This window comes from Haliotis rubra, unplaced genomic scaffold (assembly GCF_003918875.1).
Source record: "Haliotis rubra isolate DU_JTF1 unplaced genomic scaffold, ASM391887v1 Scf485, whole genome shotgun sequence".
NCBI classification, from domain to species: Eukaryota; Metazoa; Mollusca; class Gastropoda; order Lepetellida; family Haliotidae; genus Haliotis; species Haliotis rubra.
This window is the reverse complement of record NW_025767174.1, coordinates 160,671-184,050: the sequence shown is the minus strand read 5'-3', so window position 1 is coordinate 184,050 and position 23,380 is coordinate 160,671. Positions and strand designations below refer to the sequence as shown.

General features: G+C 40.4%; 1 protein-coding gene across 1 annotated transcript in view; it reads right to left on the bottom strand.

Moving 5' to 3' along the window:
- The window catches only part of LOC124291190 (putative polypeptide N-acetylgalactosaminyltransferase 9), a 30,797-nt gene extending 9,152 nt beyond the window's left edge, over window positions 1-21,645 (bottom strand). Inside the window, exons 1-10 of the mRNA XM_046728124.1 lie at window positions 21,348-21,645; window positions 20,635-20,750; window positions 19,190-19,355; window positions 17,603-17,767; window positions 12,781-12,991; window positions 11,792-11,909; window positions 10,317-10,520; window positions 6,915-7,040; window positions 6,256-6,357; window positions 5,318-5,443 (exon numbers count right to left, since the gene is read on the bottom strand). Coding sequence (XP_046584080.1) covers window positions 5,318-5,443; window positions 6,256-6,357; window positions 6,915-7,040; window positions 10,317-10,520; window positions 11,792-11,909; window positions 12,781-12,991; window positions 17,603-17,767; window positions 19,190-19,355; window positions 20,635-20,750; window positions 21,348-21,645 — 1,632 coding nt within the window. The remainder of the gene's footprint in view (window positions 1-5,317; window positions 5,444-6,255; window positions 6,358-6,914; window positions 7,041-10,316; window positions 10,521-11,791; window positions 11,910-12,780; window positions 12,992-17,602; window positions 17,768-19,189; window positions 19,356-20,634; window positions 20,751-21,347) is intronic.
- Window positions 21,646-23,380: the final 1,735 nt, after the last annotated feature.

The following is a 23,380-nucleotide window of genomic DNA, read 5'->3' as shown; positions in this document are numbered from 1 at the left end:
CATTTTAATGTATTTTTGTAAAAAAATAATCCTCGCAAAGACACGAGGGCCTGTGTATTGTGCTTCGACAACATAAGCTTTCTTTGTAAGAGCACAGCAATGGGAAGCAATAACAAATAACAAAAATCGAATCATATAATCATTGAAATTTCACGCCAGGATCTGTCATAATGAAATCCCATATAAAAAATTATGCTGTGATTAAAATAAATAAAAATCCCATGTGTAATATACATGTGCCAAGCAAGTTGGGCTTCAATGGACCGAGTGCCAGCTTCTGACTTGTGTTTCGGTACACTTACACTAACACTACCCTGGATCCATTCCCGTGGTTCGTGCGATCGCAAAACCCGCCCTTGATTTACATATAACGGCCAATCAAACGTGGGCTTTACAGACAGGGAAACAGTAAGGGAGATAATACGTATTATCTAGAAATCAAAGCCACTGCAAATTACCCGCCCTTGATTTTCATTGAAACGTGGGCATTGGGGACAGGGCGACGGAGAAAGGGTAAGGGAGATAACTCGTATTAATTTCAATGTACATGAAGAAATCGATCATATAAAACACAGCAAGTACGGACATGAGTTTTTGCTCCTGTGGATAACTCACCCCTCCACTCTGCTATCCCTCATCCTCCGTCTCACGCCGATGATGTTGCTGACGTATTCATTCATGGCGTTCTTTCGGTAAGCATCCTGATATTTCTTGAGCTCCCCAGGGGGCAGTTTGTCTTTGTCTATGCTGAACCTCTCGCCTCTATCCCCTAGAAAGTAATGTTTTAATTGAATGCTCAAAAAGTAGAAAAAGGTGAAAAGAATCGAGTGTCTTTGACAAAATGGCGGCCAACTTGGATGCTTGATTTAGGAAGGTTACAACACTATACAGGACCCGCTCGATGAACAAACGAGGGGTGCAGCCAAAATCGTCAAAAACTAAGGACGGGGTGTTGGGTAGACCAACATCTAGTCACAGACATGAACATATTTCACAGAAGAAAAACTGTTCATAAAACAATAATCATAAAATATGAAGAAAAGGAGCCCAGAGACTTTCCTCATTTTCAGAAACTGAAACTGTGAAAATCTGGACTTTCTTGGGCATGGGCTTTCTTGGATATATTTGTTTCGGGGTCTGCATGACAGACAAGGTGTTGGGTAGCCTAAGCTGGGCCCCGTCTCGCATATCGCAATACGTTAGCGCGCGCAAAGGGAGCCGGGAACCAGCTTATTGGGTAGCCTTGTCGTCATACGCGCTAGCTCGTGACGATGCAGGACTGGGTTCATTCAACATATGTGTACAATGTGTGGTTGGGGTAGCCTAGTGGTTAAGGCGTTCGCTCGTCACACCAAAGACCCGTGGGTTGGATTCCCTACATGGGTACAATGTATGAAGCCCATTTCTGGTGTCCCCCGCCGTGATATTGGTGGAATATTGCTATAACGGCGTTAAACTATATTCACTCACTATAAAGTCGGCATTGTATTTGTGAGAGATGTATTTGATGATGAGGGAATATTTCTTAGTATAAGATAAGTTTCAGAAATATTCCGTGTTAATATACGAAAACTGAAATTGAGATTAAAGAAATAAAACGATTGCTAACATTTGTCCACGTCTATTGTCCACGTCTATTGTCCACGTCTAAACGGTATTTCGCTTGATTCAAATTAGTCGGCAAAATTGTTTTATGGAAGAATTTTACAAAACGCTTTGGGTCCATGTTTCATGAAAAAAAAAACCCCTTGAATTGTTTCATCGTATATCATTTGAAAATACAGTGAAATAGCTTCAACCAAAGATTGAGAATGATATAGTAAAAACATATACATGGTTGAAAAAAAAAAAATATTACTGATTCTGAACATTGTCCATGCTGAAACAAGAGAGATAATATTGGCATCATTTTAATTATCTTTGGGCGTTTCTAAATGAATACTTATAAGTTATATTTAGTTTTTCTGATATTTTTACAAACAAAAAAGTTTCTTTATGGTAATTTTTGAAGTGTCATGGTTGATTATCTTAATGTACATGTGAAATATTTAATTTATCAATGTCGAAATTTAAAAAGAATAATTGCATTTTCAGCCATTTTTGCAGAGGCTTGAATTCAAATGTAACATCTCTTAGAAAGAATAGAAAGAAACGTCATGGAATGGAAGAACTGGAGAATTTGGTCGAATACAATCAACAATGTCCATTTATGGAAATGACAAAACTCCTGAAAATAGCATGTTGGCAGATATGCAGGGCTAATCCTACGTAGCGGCAAATGTGAATAAAATGTGAAAAGATAAAACAAATAAAAACATTAGATCCGTACCAGCGTTTGTAATGTTGAAAAGCCGACGCAAAACGTCAAAGTCGGGTTCATTAGGAAGTGGATTAGGTGGCCATTCGCCTCTCAACACAACAGTGGCGTTGTGAACGTCCTCTTTGCCTTTCTTCTCAACATGTACACCAGCTGTGTTATTTAAAGAAGTCCTATGTGCGTTAACGGCACTCTGGGGATGCCATATTTTCTCTACGTTCCCATGATGCTTTGCCCGGTCCTCCCCTTCCTGGCACCATCCGAAATTCATCTTTGAGCATAAAGTCCGCCACGTACTTCCTCGTCATCCTCGGCAAGGATCCCCGTTTCTCGTTGTGGACCCAACTGAAGAGGGACCACGCCATCACTCCCCAGACAAACACAGCTAGCACCAACAGTAGGTCAAGGTTACGTCGACGTTTGAGCATGGTGGAAGAAGAATAGGATAATCGAGACGACGTCATGTGTCAGCTACCTGCAAAACAAGAAACCCGGCTTATGATGAATATGATAATATAGTTAAAGTAACAACTTGTATTTTAATTATTGATATTACTAGTGAATTATAGAAAATGTCACTAAACGTCAGTATTCTTACAACGGTAAATCAAATTAAATTACAGAATATGTCACTAAACTCCAGTTTTCTTACAACGGTAAATTAAATTAAATTACAGAAAATGTCGCTAAATTTCAGTATTCTTAGAACGGTCAATTAAATTTTGACTTACAGAAAATGTCACAAAACTCAATATTCCTACAACGGTAAATTAAATTAAATAAAACTTAAATCGACAGATAGATCGATTGATTGATTGGGTCGCCGTAGTTAGATATGTCTCAACGCGGTTATTTGAAGACTGTCTTAACTGTACAACCGTTGCAGACTTGCAGTTAGAGTCCACACTGCGGTCAGTAAGTGATATTTTATGGGCGCTTTAATCACCACTTTGTGAAAAATGGTGAGGGGGAAGAGTAACAAAAAACAAAGTTTAGTGGTTAATTAACAACATCTGTGAAGGGCAATCCGTACTTATTAAAGTGTTTAAGAAAAAATAACTGTCTAACGTTCTTTTTGATGAATTGATAAATTTAGATCAATTCGTAAATGTCTTTATACTAATTTATGATGTAAATCGAATAGCCTTGGTTCGGAGACATGTTTTCAATATAATTAGATGAGGACAGGTCAAGCTGACCTGTTTTCAATGACTAACTGAGTTTGGGTTTTAAGCCGATTTTAGCAATATTCCATCAATATCACGGCGGGGGACCCCAGAAATGGGCTTCACACATTGTACCCATGTGGGAACTGAACCCGGGTTTTTGGCGTGACGAGAGAACGCTTTAGCCACTAGGCTACCCCACCGCCTGTTTTTCTATGAGTGTGCACGGGTATGGGTTTATTTTTGTCACATCAATGCATTATTTATATCGGACTGGAGACTAAAATACGGACAGTCCCGTTTCGGAGTTTATTCTTATGAAGAAGTATAAATAGTACTCAGAAATGTTGCTTCGAATATTTTCTCGTTATTTCAAGTTTCTTTCCAAAACTTGAAATTTCGATTAATTTCTCGATACATCAAATATTTTCTCGTCACAGCATCAGGCATTCTTACTTATGTTGCATAATGCGTTGAACGATGTCACTGGTTTCATATCGCCGCCAACACCGTTGTTGTGTTGTTGCTAAAATGAGCAGCGTTACTGCTGTTGACGTACTTATCTCAGATTCTAACCATCCAATATATAGTTTAATCGATTCCTACCGTCACTCGTGTCTTCTGTCACGTTCTGCCTCTCTAACTCAGCCTATCATGAATTTGGTGATGAGATACTACATTTATCTGAAAGTGTAAAATCGAATAGTGAATGAACAGTGTTTGACGCCGCACATGCAATTCGCGCGAGAGCCAGTTATAATTTCCAGCATGAGAATAGCCTACAGTGGTTAAACCGTTCGCTCGACACGCCGAAGGACCGGTTTCGATTCCCGATGGGTACAATGTGTGAGTTAATTGAGTGTTCAAAGCCGCTAGTCACTAGACATACATGATGATAATTTCAGTGATTTGAATCATTTTCTGTAGTTGACTAAGGAACTATTCTAACTTATTTGTCCGGACGTTGTAGAGCTGTATGATCTAGGTGAGGTGAGGTGAAATTGGGTTTAACGTCGTGCTTGAGAATATTTCGCTCATATGACGACGTGCTTGCGTGTGTATGTGTATGTGCGGCTGCTTGTACTAGCCCAGACTGAAGTGCTTTTCGATTTTATAGTGCTAACCCACTGAGATACACATGCCGCAGTGAAGCATGAATACCCCACTCAGACACATTATACTGACTCCGAGCCGACCAGTCCTTGTTGTACCCATTAATGCCGAGCGCCAGGCAGGGACCAACAAGTACCATATTTTAACGTCTTTTGGTATGACGCGGTCGGGGATCGAACCACGACCTTCCGCTCGGGCGGACGCTCTAACTTCCACTACACCACGGAGGCGGTCTTTTATGATCTAACCCAGGATGAATGAAATACAGCTGTTACCCGTGGAAGCTAAGCATGCAAATTAAAAGGACAGGCTGCATAGTAATGGTAACTGTTCTGACTTATTTGTCCTGTATTATGTTAACCAGGATTATAAATACAGCTCTTACACGTGCATTATGAAAAACGCTTAGGCATGGAAATTAAAATCTTTAGTTTTAGCTTCAGTGTAGAGTGAGTATGTGAGTGAGTATGGTTTTACGCCGCTTTTAGCATTATTCCAGCAATATCACGGCGGGGACACCCAGAAATTGGCTTCACACATTGTACCCAGGTGGGGAATCGAACCCGGTCTTTGGCGTGTTTGGGAAGCCAACGCTGAATTATTAGTGAAGAGGGAATTTGTTGGTCTGTATGATTTATGCGTTGAAATTACACTTTTACGATTACATAAATCGGTCTACAAATTGGCACTCACAAATCGTGAGTTAGCTACTGTTAGCTACCTTGTAATCCCAGACGTGTTTTCGAGAGCCCCAGTTGCTCTTCTGGTTAGACAATACACCGCCGTGTACTCGGGCCAGATAGCGGTTCAACGACACGATTTCTCCAAGATCCGTCATGTCGAATAACTGGAAACACGAAGTGTAAATGTGTCCAAGCATCGTGGTTTTAACATAATAATGTAGATGGTTTGTTGTTTAACGCCACAGTTAGCAATATTCCAGCTATATGGAGGCCGTCTGCAAATAATCGAGTTTGGACCAGATTAACCCAGTGCTCAACAGCATGAGCATCGATCTACGCAACTGGGATACGATGACATGTGTCAACCAAGTCAGCGGGCCTGACCATCCGATCTCGTTAGTCGCCTCTTACGACAAGCATGGGATACTGAAGATCAATTCTAACCCGGATCTTCACAGGTACACATAATAATGTAAATAGGCGAGCAGGGGGAGTTTGCTGACAGTGTGCCAGAGGGGGAGACCCCAAGAGTAGCAGGTCAAATCATGATGAATATTGTTTGTGATTCACAACTTTCAGCCGATCCTGACATCGTTATGGGTCGTAACTCTAGAGAGTCGGACATTCAGTCAGTCATCCACAAACCAGGAAGGAATACAATATATATATATATGCATGAACAATGTCGCAATGTCTTCATTATAATGAGTTGGTTGGTTACGTGACGGTTATTAAAGGTAGATGGAACAGAATGGATGGCTGGTTGGTTAAATTAGGTAGATGGAATAGCGATGCTTGCGGTATAAGCATACTTAGTATATTGTCATGCTTCCTCACTGATCCAACTTCTAAATGCCTCTCAAACAAGTTCCACAAACCAATACGTGACGCCAATACCGCCCATCCTCGCCACCCTCCGAAAAGAAATATTTATATAGCTAAATAACACCGACACCCCAAACATCATTTAACTCACCTGAGTACCCCGCTGCCCATGACAGCCAAACATGGCGGGGTGACCCCCCTCTTTGGAAGTCATCATATCGAGGCACAATTTGGGAAAGGCCTCGTTACGTATCTGAAAAAGGAAACAGTTTAGGTTAAACAAATAGGAGTGCTAAGTTTCTGACTGTTCATAAAACACCATTGGTATTCTCTCAAATACCAGACAAAATTCTAAGCAACTTGGCCAAAGAAAAATACAAACACAATACTGCATCTTACCATCCTCATGTGTTTCAGAGATAATTAGAAACGGCAATCTGCCTCTTTGAAAGCATCAGCTAGTTTTTTAAAATATAAATTTTGAGTATATATAAATTTAAAAAAAAAATAATTAAAATAATCACAAAGTAAAAGACTTCGAAAAAAATTGAAATTACGAGAAAAACATTCAAAATTTCAATATGTGTTTTTAAATATTTGTAATGTAGTGTAATATAGAGAAAAATGGATGTGTGAGCTATACACTCCAGAAATATCGCTTACAGATAAACCAATCCATTCGATTCAGCTGTTCACCTGTATCATGTTCAACTGAAAGAAAAGTGAGTGTAAAAAAAAAAATTCTAACCCGGACCTTCACGGGTACTGAAAGAAAAGGCAGCTTCGGACCGCCATCTTGCACTGACTTACCTCCCCTGAGTATATACCGTCTCCCGGTAGGGCTACTTCCGGGTACACATTTTCGATGTACCAGGAGAAGGACTTACATCCAATTCTCTCCCTTAGCTTCTGGCGTTCAGAGACATCTCCTGGTATCTGTGAAGCAGTAATTAGGACGTGAAAATAGTCTAGCAGTTTGTTCACAAAGGATAAGGTATGAAGGTACACTGAACCAAAGATATTTCGACTGACATTTAAAGTAACTATATATTTAAAGGCTATTTGACTAAACGACCGACAGGTTTTACATGCATATGTGTGCGCTGCTTGGCATTAAAGCTGAAATTAAATAAACGCAAAAAGACTTCTTTAACCATCTCTTTTTCCGAATACATTGTACATGAACATGTTCAGGCGAACCCAGTTCCTCACAAAATGTCACATACTTGAAAATAATTGTGGTCACATTCAACGTAAGTCATCATGTTGAAAAAGACAGCGAGAAATATCGAATAATATGGATCGTTTTATTTACTGAATGGATGTACATTTAAAAAACGCAGAAATCTTAAACAAAATCATCCAATCACAGCGGTCAGATGATTCTCATCTGCTGTTTTGCACTGAAGGGCCTACGAAAACTGCTTGTTGAACCACTGATTCTGATTAAGTGCAGTAAAACCATGACAAGAGCATATTTTGGCACAGGTGATATACATCAGCTTAATTTTTCATTTCACTATGACAGTTATCACTTTTGTTTGCAGTGATGTGCAAAAAACCATTGTAATTCATTTCCATACTTGCATATCTAGGATATATAAACAACTGGGTCCCAATCCACAAAGCGATCTTAGCGCTAAGGTGATCGTAAGTCTCGTACTAACATTGACTTACGACAGTCGTAAGGTCGCTTTGTGGATCTTGGCGCTAAGGTGTTCATAAGTCTCATTAACATTGACGACAGTCGCAGCGCTAAGATTGCTTTGTGGATCTTAGAGCTAAGGTGATCGTAAGTCTCGTACTAACATTGACTTACGACAGTCGTAAGGTCGCTTTGTGGATCTTGGCGCTAAGGTGTTCATAAGTCTCATTAACATTGACGACAGTCGCAGCGCTAAGATTGCTTTGTGGATCTTAGAGCTAAGGTGATCGTAAGTCTCGTACTAACATTGACTTACGACAGTCGTAAGGTCGCTTTGTGGATCTTGGCGCTAAGGTGTTCGTAAGTCTCATTAACATTGACGACAGTCGCAGCGCTAAGATTGCTTTGTGGATCTTAGCGCTAAGGTGATCGTAAGTCTCGTACTAACATTGACTTACGACAGTCGTAAAGGTCGCTTTGTGGATCTTGGCGCTAAGGTGTTCATAAGTCTCATTAACATTGACGACAGTCGCAGCGCTAAGATTGCTTTGTGGATCTTAGAGCTAAGGTGATCGTAAGGTATCGTACTAACATTGACTTACGACAGTCGTAAGGTCGCTTTGTGGATCTTGGCGCTAAGGTGTTCATAAGTCTCATTAACATTGACGACAGTCGCAGCGCTAAGATTGCTTTGTGGATCTTAGCGCTAAGGTGATCGTAAGTCTCGTACTAACATTGACTTACGACAGTCGTAAGGTCGCTTTGTGGATCTTGGCGCTAAGGTGTTCATAAGTCTCATTAACATTGACGACAGTCGCAGCGCTAAGATTGCTTTGTGGATCTTAGAGCTAAGGTGATCGTAAGTCTCTTTCACTGACATTGACTTACGACAGTCGTAGCGCTACGATCACTTTGTGGAACGCACCCTGTCTGGTAAGCCTAAAATATGACAAAGGGGGAGATTCTAGAGTTGGTTGGTTGGTGTTTAGCGCCGCACTCAGCAATATTCCAGCTATATGGCGGCGGTCTGTAAATAATCGAGTCTGGACCAGATAGTCCAGTGATAAACAGTATGAGAATCGATCTAGGCAACTGAGATACGATGACATGTGTTAACCAAGTCAGCGAGCCTGTCCAATAGTTGTGGTCCAATTAATTGAAATAATCGAAGATTGGTCGTAGTGACTAAACGACCAAGCAATCGATCATAATTTCTCATAATCGAACACAACCAATTTTAGAACACTTGTTTTCATTAACAATATTTTTCACAAGGATGGTTTTGTCTGTTACATTTTGTAAGCACTACAAGCTCGTTCCAAGTCATGATTGAAGTTATCTTAAAGGCTCCAAGAAACTTATGTTCCTAAAATACTAGTCATCCTTTAAAGATGTGAAATTTGCCAAAAAGCCCCAAAGAACTACATGTTTTTTATCCTTATATTTATGTGCATTAACAAATTTCATAAATGACGCTAACCAATTATTTTCGATGATTGATCGGTTGTAATGAACCAATCATCAATTATGAGATTTTAACCAATTCCCAACACTACTGTCCACCCGATCCCGTTAGTTGCCTCTTACCGATCCAGAGGAGTGAGTGAGTGAGTATGGTTTTACGCCTCTTTTGGCAATATTCTAGCAATATCACGCCTGAGACACCAGCAATGATCTTCACACATTGTACCCATGTGGGAAATCGAACCCGAGTCTTCGGCGTGACGAGCGAACGCTTCAACCACTAGGCTACGCCATCACCCCTGCGCGTCGAGGAAGACAAGGCGATTGCAATTTGTGGTGAAATTACAGTAAATTTCTTTTATAACGAAGACGCGTAGGCTATAGCGAGCATTTTTTAACCTCTATCATTTTCTGTATACTTTATTCGCACTGCGTACAAAACTACAGTTATTACGAACTAAAATTATTGGTCTCTTTTGGTACGATATAACCTTAGTTAATGTACATGTATAACCATGTATGACGTTGGTGGCGATGGGGTAGCCCATTCGTAACTACTCGCCTCTTTCCACCGTGACCTACAAGAAGACTGGATAGTACGCCATTATTGCCAAGAATAGTAGCAAACCGATCAAATCGCGCGTAGTAAAATGTGAATGAGGTCAAATAGTTTCTTTGCGATTATCGATTTTTAATATTGTTTCCGGGATTAAATTTTTTTATTTTGTTACTGAATTTGTTAACGACACAATAGACTTACGTAAAGTGACTTTCGTGTTAGGAGTAGCCATGTTTGGAATTTCAGAGTTATCTTTCCTTGGAAATAGTCCTAGACTATTTTCATCTTCGTCCCCGTTTGCGCTTAGACAAGGCCCAGTCATGAACATGCCCACAAGAGGGGTACGAGTCGCCATACGGCTTGCCTGAATGACACAAGTTGTTACTAATAGGGGTAGCATAGTGGTTAAAGCGTTCGCTCCTCACGTGAAAAACCCTTGTTCGATTCCCCACATGGTACAGTGTGTGAAGATTGCTGGAGTTCCCCACCGGAGGCTAAGGAAGCGTTGTAATATGTTATTGTAAGTTTCTGTATATAGACATACGTAGCGTGTTTCACGAACTTTTCTTCTGTAGTGGTTGAAGTACTTCTTGTAGTCATCCATCCACACTTCCACGACGCGGGCGTTGTTGGCATCACCGGCCTCGAAGGTCCCCGAACGTAGCCCCTGGTAGCTGTTGTGACTGTGGAACACGTGACCGACACGTGAACAGATGGGCGTCTCAATCCGCCCACCGCACATCCAGATCTGGTGGAACATCATTATGGCAGTTTCGTTATGGTAAACAAAAATGGAAGTATTTATGATGTTGTTATAACATTTATAACACTGGAGTGAGTTAGTGAGTTTAGTGTTACGCCGCTTTTAGCAATAGTCCAACAATATCAAGGCGGGGTACACCATAAAATAGGCTTCCCACATTGTACCCATGTGGGGAATCGAACCCGGGTCTTCGGCGTGATGAGCCAACGCTTTAACCACTAGGCTACCCCACCGCCCGAGTGACTAAGAGTGATATTGATTAAGGGTCACCTTTCGTAACATGGTTGACGCGGGAAATGTGCCTAAGTCCTTGGATAATCTGCTGAAATCTTGAGGTAAGTATCGTTGGATTTTCTAGTCCAGACTCGATTATAGAATTTTCCTTGTTTCCTTGTTTTGAAATAGTGCCACTCCAAATTACAAAAAGAAAAACGAATCTTTTGATCTACGACCGACTTGCTCTAGTGGACAGAGCGGAAGGTGTGTTGTACGGTCCCACGGTAGCGGCATAAAACAAGAAGATACATATATTAACAATGGTACTTTTTGTTACCCTGACTAGGGTTCAGCATACTAGGGGATAAAACCCGTTGGGTTAGGGGACCTATTTACCCTATGGGTGAGGAATCGAGGTTAAGCTACGTATGGTAGTCACTGTGTTACGCTCATATCAGTAGTTAAGACGGTTGAGTGTCCATGTTACAAATCTGCGAATTCTGTCTCTCCTAAGGGACACAACTCCTCACAATGAATGATGATGCCGCAGAGGACTGCATCGCACGCTCCCATTGGATGTTAATGAGGAACATAATCAACCAATAAAACCATCTTTGAACAACTATTACAATTTGACAGCAGCGTGTTTGAAGAATTTCATGTATCCATTTTTCAGTTGATTGGTTTGTGGTGGCATGCTTTAGCTGTAGAACGGGAGCAATTCCCATGACAGTTCCTTATGCTCCAGGAGAGTCGAAATATTCACGAGAGATGAGAAAGTTGAATGGATGAATAGTTCAGGGTATGTCGAGGGAGGGAGTTAATATTATCACCTACGCAATATCGCAGCTGTTTGCCGACCGGATAATAACACACACATTTACATATATAGAATCAGTCGATCAGGGACTCTAAAATCTTGAGTGAGCTAAATGGGAATAGGTTTCCTGGAAACTCTTAAAAAAACACACTTAAAGTACTTTGAAAGAAAATACGAGAACTTCAGCCAAGGTTTAAGATGGTGATGGTTATAGACTTACCTTGAACGACATCTCGATATTCTCCCCTCCCCAGATTTTCATTCCAGGGTCAAAACCTCCAAGAAGATCGAAGAACTCACGCGTGATGGAGAAAAGGCCTCCCGCCATTGCTGGGCTTCTGGGATGTTTAAGAATAGAACATAGATATAGAACGTCAGTGGAGTGAGTGAGTGGATTTAGTGTTACGACGCTTTGAGCAATATTCCAGCAATATCACGGCGGGGGACACCAGAAATGTGTTTCATACATTGTACCATTTAGGGAGTCAAACCCGGTCTTTGGCGTGACGAGCGAACGCTTTAACCACTAGGCTACCCCACCGCCCGAACGTCAATGGAAAAGAATACCCTGTCTTGACTATCCATCCTCTCGTGTGAAGGGAAACACTGCAGTGAAAGTTATATGAATGGGTCCCGAAAATCAGTGAAGACACCCGGTGTTTGCGAGCGTCAATTTCAAGCTGATTATGATTTATGTATAATAGAACTACACTGGGAATACAATATAAGAAGTTCGGCCCGTGAAGGTAACAGGATAAACACACTCAACTCGTATTTGAGCACTGTTGGTTTGGTCAATAAGGGATGAAAAAGGAATGAACAAATGACTTGCCTTTGCGTGTGTTTATGACATGCGCCCCCGAACGGGCAGGACAAGTTCAACCTTTCGCCAAGGGTCTGGCATCACTGTTTGCTTGTAATTAATGATATGCAAGCCATTTGGACAGCATATTATTTATCACCTCGGCACTATGGAGAGTGCTAAGTGACACATCACTTAAACCCATCCTCTTTGGAAACAATACACATTTTGCATTGAAAGCCAAGGTGTATGAGAGGGTTGATCCGGGTTTCGAACCCACGAGTTGGCGCCTTTGATCGTAGAATCACCCGAATCCCATGAATCGCCAAAAACTAAAACGCATCAGCGGATTCAGAATTTTGCGTACGACAAAATCGATACTCTATACATGAAGATAAATATATTACCTGACATGCTCCAGCTTGCTCTTCCTCCGTTTCCTCTCTCTCGGGGGCGCTATTCGCCAACCGAACTGCAGCGTCGGGAACTCCACCACCCCAACCAGCGCATCTGGCCCGACACCGATGCCGAAGTGGTTCTTGTCGATACTGTCTATACAGGGCGTGGTCACCACCTTGGGGTCCGTGGCCAGGGGGGTCAGCAAGGGCTCCAGCCACCCTGAGGTCATAGTGGTGACGCATGTAAACAGATTGGTTCCACACATTGATGTAAACTGACATACATTATTGTAAACTGACATACTTTGATGTAATTTGACATACACTGATGTACGCCGACAAATATTTACTTTGATGCAAACTGACATACATTAGTGTAAGCTGACATACGTTGATGTAATTTGACATACATTGCTGTAAACTGACATACTTTGATGTAAACTGACATACTTTGATGTAAACTGACATACATTAATGTAAGCTGACATACGTTGATGTAATTTGACATACATTGCTGTAAACTGACATACATGAATGTAAGCTGACATACGTTGATGTAAACTGACATACATTAATGTAAACTGACATACTTTGATGTAAACTGACATACATTAATGTAAGCTGACATACGTTGATGTAATTTGACATACATTCTGTAAACTGACATACATTAATGTAAGCTGACATACTTTGATGCAAACTGACATACATTAATGTAAGCTGACATACTTTGATGTAAACTGACATACATTAATGTAAACTGACATACTTTGATGTAAACTGACATACATTAATGTAAGCTGACATACGTTGATGTAATTTGACATTCATTGCTGTAAACTGACATACATTAATGTCAGCTGACATACTTTGATGTAAACTGACATACATTAATGTAAGCTGACATACGTTGATGTAATTTGACATACATTGCTGTAAACTGACATACATTAATGTAAGCTGACATACTTTGATGAAAACTGACATACATTAATGTAAGCTGACATACTTTGATGTAAACTGACATACATTAATGTAAACTGACATACTTTGATGTAAACTGACATACATTAATGTAAGCTGACATACGTTGATGTAATTTGACATACATTGATGTAAACTGACATACATTAATGTAAGCTGACATACTTTGATGCAAACTGACATACGTTGATGTAATTTGACATACATTGATGTAAACTGACATACATTAATGTAAACTGACATACTTTGATGTAAACTGACATACATTAATGTAAGCTGACATACTTTGATGTAAACTGACATACATTAATGTGAACTAACATACTTTGATGTAAACTGACATACATTAATGTAAACTGACATACGTTGATGTAAACTGACATACATTAATGTAAACTGACATACGTTGATGTAAACTGACATACATTAAAGGTCACATAAACCCTAGGGGTAAAAATACATAAATCACTAACTGGCATCGTTATAAATGAAACCCCGTCATTAAAACTACTCATTTCGACCTTTAATTGACTTAAATCGACCTTTTGACAACAGTGCACAATTCTCACCCGCGAACGAAATTTCAACCAATCAGAGCGGCGCGCATCTGTGACGTCATATGAGGAATAGCTTTGAGGGCCGATGCAGAATTCATCTACATTTTAGGGTTAAATTATCTTGTTTACAGGCTTGTATAAACCTGAAATCGTGACAATTGTTGTGGAAAATGAAAGCTATATGTTCTCACAATCTACTGTCATTTAGTTTTGTCTCCTGCTTTGCCTAGTTTCCGAGTTACAACTTGTTTTCATAGACGATTCTGTCAAAATCGATTGGTGTCGTTAGGCCATATTTGTATAATGACTGATTCAAATTGATCCCATTTCTGTGTTTTTTTACCTCGATATTTAATCATGTCATGTAAAAATCTGTTTGTATTCTCAAAACAGTGTCGGCCCATAAGTTTTCACATGCAATACAGCAATTAATACTCCCTTGTTGTAACCCGTGTTAGGTGGTATATACCTACATATGTTATTTGTCATCATTCACTTGATGGTCAGTTAATGAATTTACAACAGGTATAATTAGTGGTAACACACTTAGATTACCCGACAAAGGTTCCCATTTGGCATTTCTTGTGTCTGGAGTAAATATTCAACATTATAAACATCGATCAAAGGATTAACCGATAACACGCTGATTGATTAATTACTTTCATCTTACACAGCGGAATTGTCAAAAGGTAGTGTTTATGTAAGTAGATTTACTAATCTATACTGAATACACTCTGTCGTGTCGGTGTCTGCGTAAAAACAACGTCCTTCTTTCAAAGGATTAACCGGCAATACATTGATTGATTGCCCATTATTGGCTAACTAAATTACTGTTTTTAAAGAAAGGCGGACATTATGCAATTAGTTGCCAGGTGTGCTATCTTGGGTGACCAATGAGACTATACACCAATACCTGAAAAGATTTATCACTTTTTCGTATATTAAACTGTTTAAAGGCACATCATTTGGAACAGTTTTGTTGATATTGATGGATACATTCCTCGAACAAGGTAATGGCCTGATATTGTTCCTATAAGTTTAATCTGTTTTAATTTTAATATTTGCATTTTGTTTTTATTCATTTGTCGTAGCATATCAACAGAATCATTGTTTTCGCCGTGAAGTGTAATGAGACAGACAACATGCACTAGGGGGTGTGTGCGAATTATGATTCACATTGGCAAACTATATAATGTCTAGATATTACAGTTCTGTTATAAATTCACTATAAGTATTCAGCAGATCGTCTGCTTTTATTTAGTTTCAAAATGCATACAAGTATTTAATTAGGGTTATAAGACCAAATATAAAGACGCACATTGACTAGTATCTACATACTGGTGAGTGGACATTAACCATGGGAATGTAGCAAGAAAGTTATCGCGCAGTATTGTGACTTCGACCCCCACCTCGCTTCCGTGGAAGAAATCGTTATGTTATGGGTTGTGTCATGCAAAATCCTTTGGTTATGATTCCAATACATATTTAATTACGAGTAGAAAGAAGTTTTGATTTGCTAACTTGATGAAAACAAACTATAATCTCATTAATTCTAACAGACTTTACGATTTTCAAAAAATGGCGGCATTCTGTCGGGAACATCCGCCAGTCTGTGGATAAATGCTATTTAGGTTTGTTTTCACCGAGTTACAAAATCAAAACTACTTTCTACTGGTAGCAAAATATGTATTTTATTGATGGCCAATAGGAGTTTGCATGACATAGCGTATAACATAACAATTTCTCCTGGCAGCGAGGTGGGTGTCAATATAATACTACTTACAATATTATTGTTACTTCGACCACAACCTCACTTCCGAGGAAGAAATCGTTATGTTACAAGTTGTGTTATGGAAAATCTTTATGGTCATCAATCATATACATATTTTACTATAACTAGTAAGTAGTTTTGATTCTTTAACTTCCGTGAAGCGATCTGAACACAAGTAAGATATCGTTTCAGGCTTCCACAACGCTCGCTTCGCACTCACAAACATAACCCATTTAGCACGAACTGCGGGGTCCTGTGGAAATCTGTGCATGGTGACACCATCACCCGACCCCTAGGGGCAATTGACGACAAAGCAACGATTCGGCATGTCGTCGTTCATGTCGAGAAATCAACAAAATGATGAGCGTGCTACACACTTTCTATCCAACTAACTGAAAATCGTTCCTCATATGACGTCACTGCAGTGCTCTGGCGACAGAGTTACGTAACCTGTCTGTGGTTTCGTTCGCGGGCGAGAGGGAAGCAGGCGACTTTTGGCCACTTTTAATCGCTCGGTATTAATTAACCACAAGTTTTAAAGAATAAATTTGGTGTTCCGCATAAGACTAACCACAAATCTTTCATATGTAATGGTTAAAAGAGTAACAAAAACAAAGTTTAGTGGTTCTTTAATGTAAACTGACATACTTTGATGTAAACTGACATACATTAATGTAAACTGACATACTTTGATGTAAACTGACATACATTAATGTAAGCTGACATACTTTGATGTAAACTGACACGCATTGATGTAAACTGACACACATTGATGTAAACCGACACGAATCGATGTAAACCGACACAAATTGATGTAAACTGACACACATTGATGTAAACTGACACACATTGATGTTAACTGACACACATTGATGCAAACTGACCCACATTGATGTAAACTGACATACATTGATGTAAACTAACCCACGTTGAGGTAAACTGACACACACTGATGTAAACTGACCCACGTAGATCCACATTGATGTAAACGACCCACACTGATGTAAACTGACACACATTGACGTAAACCGACATACATATTGATGTAAACTGACCCACATTGATGTAAACTGACCCACATTTATGTAAACTGACACATGTTGATGTAAACTGACAAACATTGATGTAAACTGACCCACATTGATGTAAACTGACACACATTGACGTAAACTGACACACATTCATGTAAACTGACACGCATTGATGTAACTGACACACATTGATGTAAACCGACACACATTGATGTAAACTGACCCACATTGATGTAAACTGACCCACATAGATGTAAACTGACAAACATTGATGTAAACTGACACACATTGATGTAAACTGACACACATTGACGTAAACTGACCCAAATTGATGTAAACTGACATACATTGACGTCAACTGACATACATTGATGTAAACCAACACATATTGTACTGATGTTTACTGTCACTCATAGACATTAACTGATTTACAATGGTCTTAAACATGATTGTGGCCAGTGTCAAGTCTGAGTCGTCATGTAGATTACCTGGGAAACATTCACAGTGTGAGTCCAGGAACGTTATGAAGGGCGCCGTGGTGTAGTTGTAGCCCAATGTCCTCGCCACCATCAGCCCCAGGCCCTTCCTGGCTCGGACTATTTGCACCTTAGGGAACCGAGCCATGTAGGCGTCCAGCGGCTTCCCCAGGAAATCTGGAAATGGAAAATCCTTATAACTTTCTGATCGGTTTATCAGAGGCCTCAAATTGCAGTTACTACCTCTAAATGAACACATCGAGCAACTTGTCCAGACAAATATGAAATGGCGAATCCTTTTAAGGACACGAATCTGACTATTTTAATTCTGAATTTGCTTAATCAGAGGTTTCAAATCGCAGTTACAACCCCTAATTAAACTAGTCATAAACACACATCGAGCAACCGGTCCAGACAAGCATGAAATTGAGAATTGAAGTTGTCAGTTCGGATCGATTTATCAGGGGTTTCAAATTGCTGTTACAACCTCTGACGGCTGACCGCGATTTAAAGGTCGCATTGCTGTTAACATTATTGGAGGGACGCACATCGTTGTTAATCAGTATCGCAACTGTATGCATTTCCTAACAAGAAAAATAAACACGTGGCGGTACATTTGACAACTATGAAAACGAGGGTGCATGTTGTGGAGGTAGAAGAGTTCTGGTTCACACTGGGACATCTGGTTGATGACGTCACAGTATGAAGTCACTGTTACGTTTTGCTGTGTAGAAATACACCTTGGTTCGCTTCACTATCTAAAGTTATGTCCACGTATAAATAAGCCCACTTGTAATGTCTCGTATCCGCGGATTTTAAATACTTCTAGTGGCGTTCAGTAGCAGAGTGGGTAAAGCGTTCGCTCGTCACGGCGAATATTAGTGTTCGAGTTTCCAAATAGCTACAGCTTGAGAAACCAGATTCTGGTGACATCCCTCATCACATATGGTTACAATATGCTCAAGGCAGCATAAACCTCTCCATCTCAGACACAGACTATCACACACTACCAGTTATTTCTACCATGGACATCATACCCACCACTATTTTGATTCTGTATCTGGTTAATCAGAGGTTTCAAATCTCAATTACAACCTCTGATTGACAAGCCCTATAGACATTATACGAGTTAAAACTGGTCTTCAGCAGCCCATGATTGTCGTAAGAGGTGACTAACGGGATCGGTCTGTCAGGTTCGCTGACTTGGTTGACACATGTCATTGTATCCCAATTGCGTAGGTCGATGATCATGCTGTTGATCACTTGATTGTCAGGTCCAGACTCGATAATTTACAGACCGCTTCCATATAAAACTGACTTACAAAGAAAGTACACACCTGGTGTTTTGAGATTATTTGAAAAGTGTTGTGATTTTGACTGGCAACTTCGCAATTGGGCACGATATCTGCGGTGTTTTGGCAACATATTAGGAATGGGACTTCTATATTACTGTAAAAACTCTTTTCAAAACATTTACGTCGCGTTTTGGAAAGTAATCTAAAAGAACCGTGTGTGTACTTTCTTTTGTACGCCAGTTTAACTGAAATATTGCTGAGTGCGGCGTAAAACAGCAAACAAACATACAAACACGGCACCTACCCCATGACGATCCATCGTCGACGAGGATCACCTCCTTTACTAGGTGGGGCGGGGTGTTGTCATGGATACTGTGAATCAGCCTCAGCAACGTTGACCACGCCTCGTTGACGAAACAGATGATGATGCTGGTCTGGGGAGACCGGCGGAGGAGTAACGCTCGGCACAACTGCATGATGGGAATAAAAATATAACTGCATGGGAGACTGAACACATGTATGTGTAAGACGTATCTGTATATCTTGTAACCATCAAAGCATTCCTTTGTCCACAGGCTACCATGTACCAAGGATACTTAATATGTATCATCTGTAAACCATGTATCGGTACATCGTGTAACCATCAAAGCATTCCTTTGTCCACAGGTTACCATGTACCAAGGATACTTAATATGTATCATCTGTAAACCATGTATCGGTACATCGTGTAACCATCAAAGCATTCCTTTGTCCACAGGTTACCATGTACCAAGGATACTTAATATGTATCATCTGTAAACCATGTATCGGTACATCGTGTAACCATCAAAGCATTCCTTTGTCCACAGGTTACCATGTACCAAGGATACTTAATATGTATCATCTGTAAACCATGTATCTGTACATAGTGTAACCATCAAAGCATTCCTTTGTCCACAGGTTACCATGTACCAAGGATACTTAATATGTATCATCTGTAAACCATGTATCGGTACATCGTGTAACCATCAAAGCATTCCTTTGTCCACAGGTTACCATGTACCAAGGATACTTAATATGTATCATCTGTAAACCATGTATCTGTACATAGTGTAACCATCAAAGCATTCCTTTGTCCACAGGTTACCATGTACCAAGGATACTTAATATGTATCATCTGTAAACCATGTATCGGTACATCGTGTAACCATCAAAGCATTCCTTTGTCCACAGGCTACCATGTACCAAGGATACTTAATATGTATCATCTGTAAACCATGTATCTGTACATCGTGTAACCATCAAAGCATTCCTTTGTCCACAGGTTACCATGTACCAAGGATACTTAATATGTATCATCTGTAAACCATGTATCGGTACATCGTGTAACCATCAAAGCATTCCTTTGTCCACAGGTTACCATGTACCAAGGATACTTAATATGTATCATCTGTAAACCATGTATCTGTACATAGTGTAACCATCAAAGCATTCCTTTGTCCACAGGTTACCATGTACCAAGGATACTTAATATGTATCATCTGTAAACCATGTATCGGTACATCGTGTAACCATCAAAGCATTCCTTTGTCCACAGGTTACCATGTACCAAGGATACTTAATATGTATCATCTGTAAACCATGTATCTGTACATCGTGTAACCATCAAAGCATTCCTTTGTCCACAGGCTACCATGTACCAAGGATACTTAATATGTATCATCTGTAAACCATGTACACCTGTGTAAACCAAGCACCTGGACAACTCACCCCTCCAGTCTCACATCCCTCAGCTTCCGTCTCACGCCGATGATGTTGCTGACGTATTCGTTCATGGCGTTCTTTCTGAAGGCAAGCTGGTGTTTCTTTTGCTCTTCTAGGGGTAACTTTTGAGGGTCAAGGCGGAACGCTATACCTCCGTCGCCTACAACACAGATATTTAAAGTATTTGAATCTTGTATTCTTCTTGAACATTAAATCTAAATCTCCTACCTCTGTCTATAAGAAAAGGTTAAATATCGAACTCTTCTGTTGAGTGAGTGAGTGGTGGCTGTTGGTTTGGTGAGTGTGTGACGGGTTTTAGCATTCTAAACTATGGAATCCTGGAAGGGTGTCGCCCTCTCAAATACATGCAAAATGAGGCAAAATTCAAAACGCGACACGCGACATCGCGACCAACTCTGGACCAGTTTTGAAAAGGCAAAATCATTTGTCCTTGGATGGGTCTTTGGATGGGGATGGAAGAGTGGGTGAGTGAATTTAGTCTTAAGCCGCTTTTAGCAATATTAGAGCAATATCACAGCGGGGGACACCAGAAATGGGCTTCACACATTGTACCCATGTCCGGATTCGAACCCGGGTCATCAGCGTGACAAGCGAACGCTTTAACCATTAGGCTACCCCACTATCCCGGGGATGGACGAAGACATGGGAAAGCAAGAGATAATGATGATGTGTTTTTTTGTTCCCAAACAGTTACTTACCGGCACGTGTTATGTTGAAAAGGTGTCGCACAACATCAAAGTCGGGTTCATTAGGCATAGGTTCAGGAGGTAAGTCTCCCCTGAACACAACAGTGGCGTTGTCGACGTCCTCCCTTCCTGTCGCTATTCTGTATTCCCCCTTCAGCATGCTGTCTCCTTGATGACGCTCTGTCTTCCCTGGCAATCGTGTTCCATCACTCTCGAGGTGCGTCCACATCAGGAACAACCACGACATTCCTCCCCACACAAACACAAGCGCCAGAAGGTACGCACCAAGTCTTTGACGAAATCGTGACATTTTGGAAGAGAGGCGGGAATTCTCCAAATGACGACCATGGAAGATCCTTCTTGTAAATTAAATATAGAAAAATATAAACTGCTGAGGTATGATAACTCTGTATATGTATGGAACTCTTGAAGGGACATTGTCGCACCGTCACATTGTCGCCCTTACAAGAACAAGCAAAAGTGTCACAGTTGACTAAAGCGCGACAATGCGACAATGCAACATTGCCCTTTGCAAGATTCCATACATACGAGAATGGGTTTTTCAATACTTTTATTTCACGAAGAACATGTACATGACTGAGTTACATGCTGACGAGACCATGTGGAATGATTGAGTAAGTTTACTTTTACGCCGCTAGAAGCAATATTCCAGCAATATCACAGCGGTGGACACCAGAAATGGGCTTTACACATTGTACCCATGTGGGGAATCGAAAATGAGTGTTCAGCGTGACGAGCGAACGCTTTAACCACTAGGCTTCCCCTCCTATATTCCATCTATATGTGTAAATGATCGAGTCTGGATCAGGCAATTTAGTGATCAACAGTAAGAGCATCGATCAACGTTATTGGGATACGATGACATGTGTCAATCAAGCTTGCGAGTCTGACGACCCGATCCCGTTAGTCGCCTCTTACGACAAGAATGGGTTGCTGAAGATCAAATCTAACCCGGATCTTCACGGATGTAACAGTTTACCTTCAATATTAATTCTGGAATGTTGATAGGTTAAGTGTTTGTAATAAGACTTCCTAAACAGAGGTTCTTGAGACTCAACTGAGGCATATACTTAGAACAAAAGAATATGAGACTGACCTCTTTCAGTGTGTTCCTCAAAAGATTGCTGTTCAAAGAATACAATAATTGATATCGACACTTGTTTGTGTTTAGTATTTTTTATGTTGAAGTTTAGTGAAACAACTGTGCTCTTTGAGCCTTTAAGAATCATATGTATGGATTACTTGATACTTGGAAATATGTCATTGCATTTCCGTGTTAGAATAATGGTGCCCTTTTTGAATTCTGTCTCCCTGCTCTCTTTGGATCCTTGGGGAAACACTATATAGTAGCTCTGCCTCAGACCACTGTGATATGTAGAGTGTGAGTGAGTGATTTTAGTTTTACGCCGCACTCAGCAATATTCAAGCTATATGGCGGCGGTCTGTTAATAATCGAGTCTGGACCAGACAATCCAGTGATCAACAGCATGAGCATCGATCTGCGCAATTGGGATATGATGACCTGTGTCAACCGTCAGCGAGCGTGACCACCCGATCCCGTTAGTCGCCTCTTACGACAAGCATGGGTTACTGAAGGTTCATTCTAACCCGGACCTTCACGGGTTTGTGATATGTACACGCCGAAGACGTATGGCTGTACCCAATCCAGTGATATCACGAAACCAACATTTGAAGTGGACTGACCACCCGCTTAGTCGCCTTGTGGCAAGACATGGGTTGGAGACCACAGCTGTCACCAGCCCGGATTTCAGACCTGCCTCCATTATGTCGGTGCACTATCGAATATCGGTGATGATCCTCGTTTACCTGATCGAGACCCGTTTACGTGACTCGTGATTCAACTGTGATATTGCTCATTAAGGAAAATGCAAAAATCACTCATCTGCTTTAACGAACAAATTAAGTGTTTTTAGACATAAACAAAGAAAGATGTGTTAAAATAGACTTATCATGATTAGTTGTTCGGAATACATACCTAAAACACGTCAATCCCACACAGACGG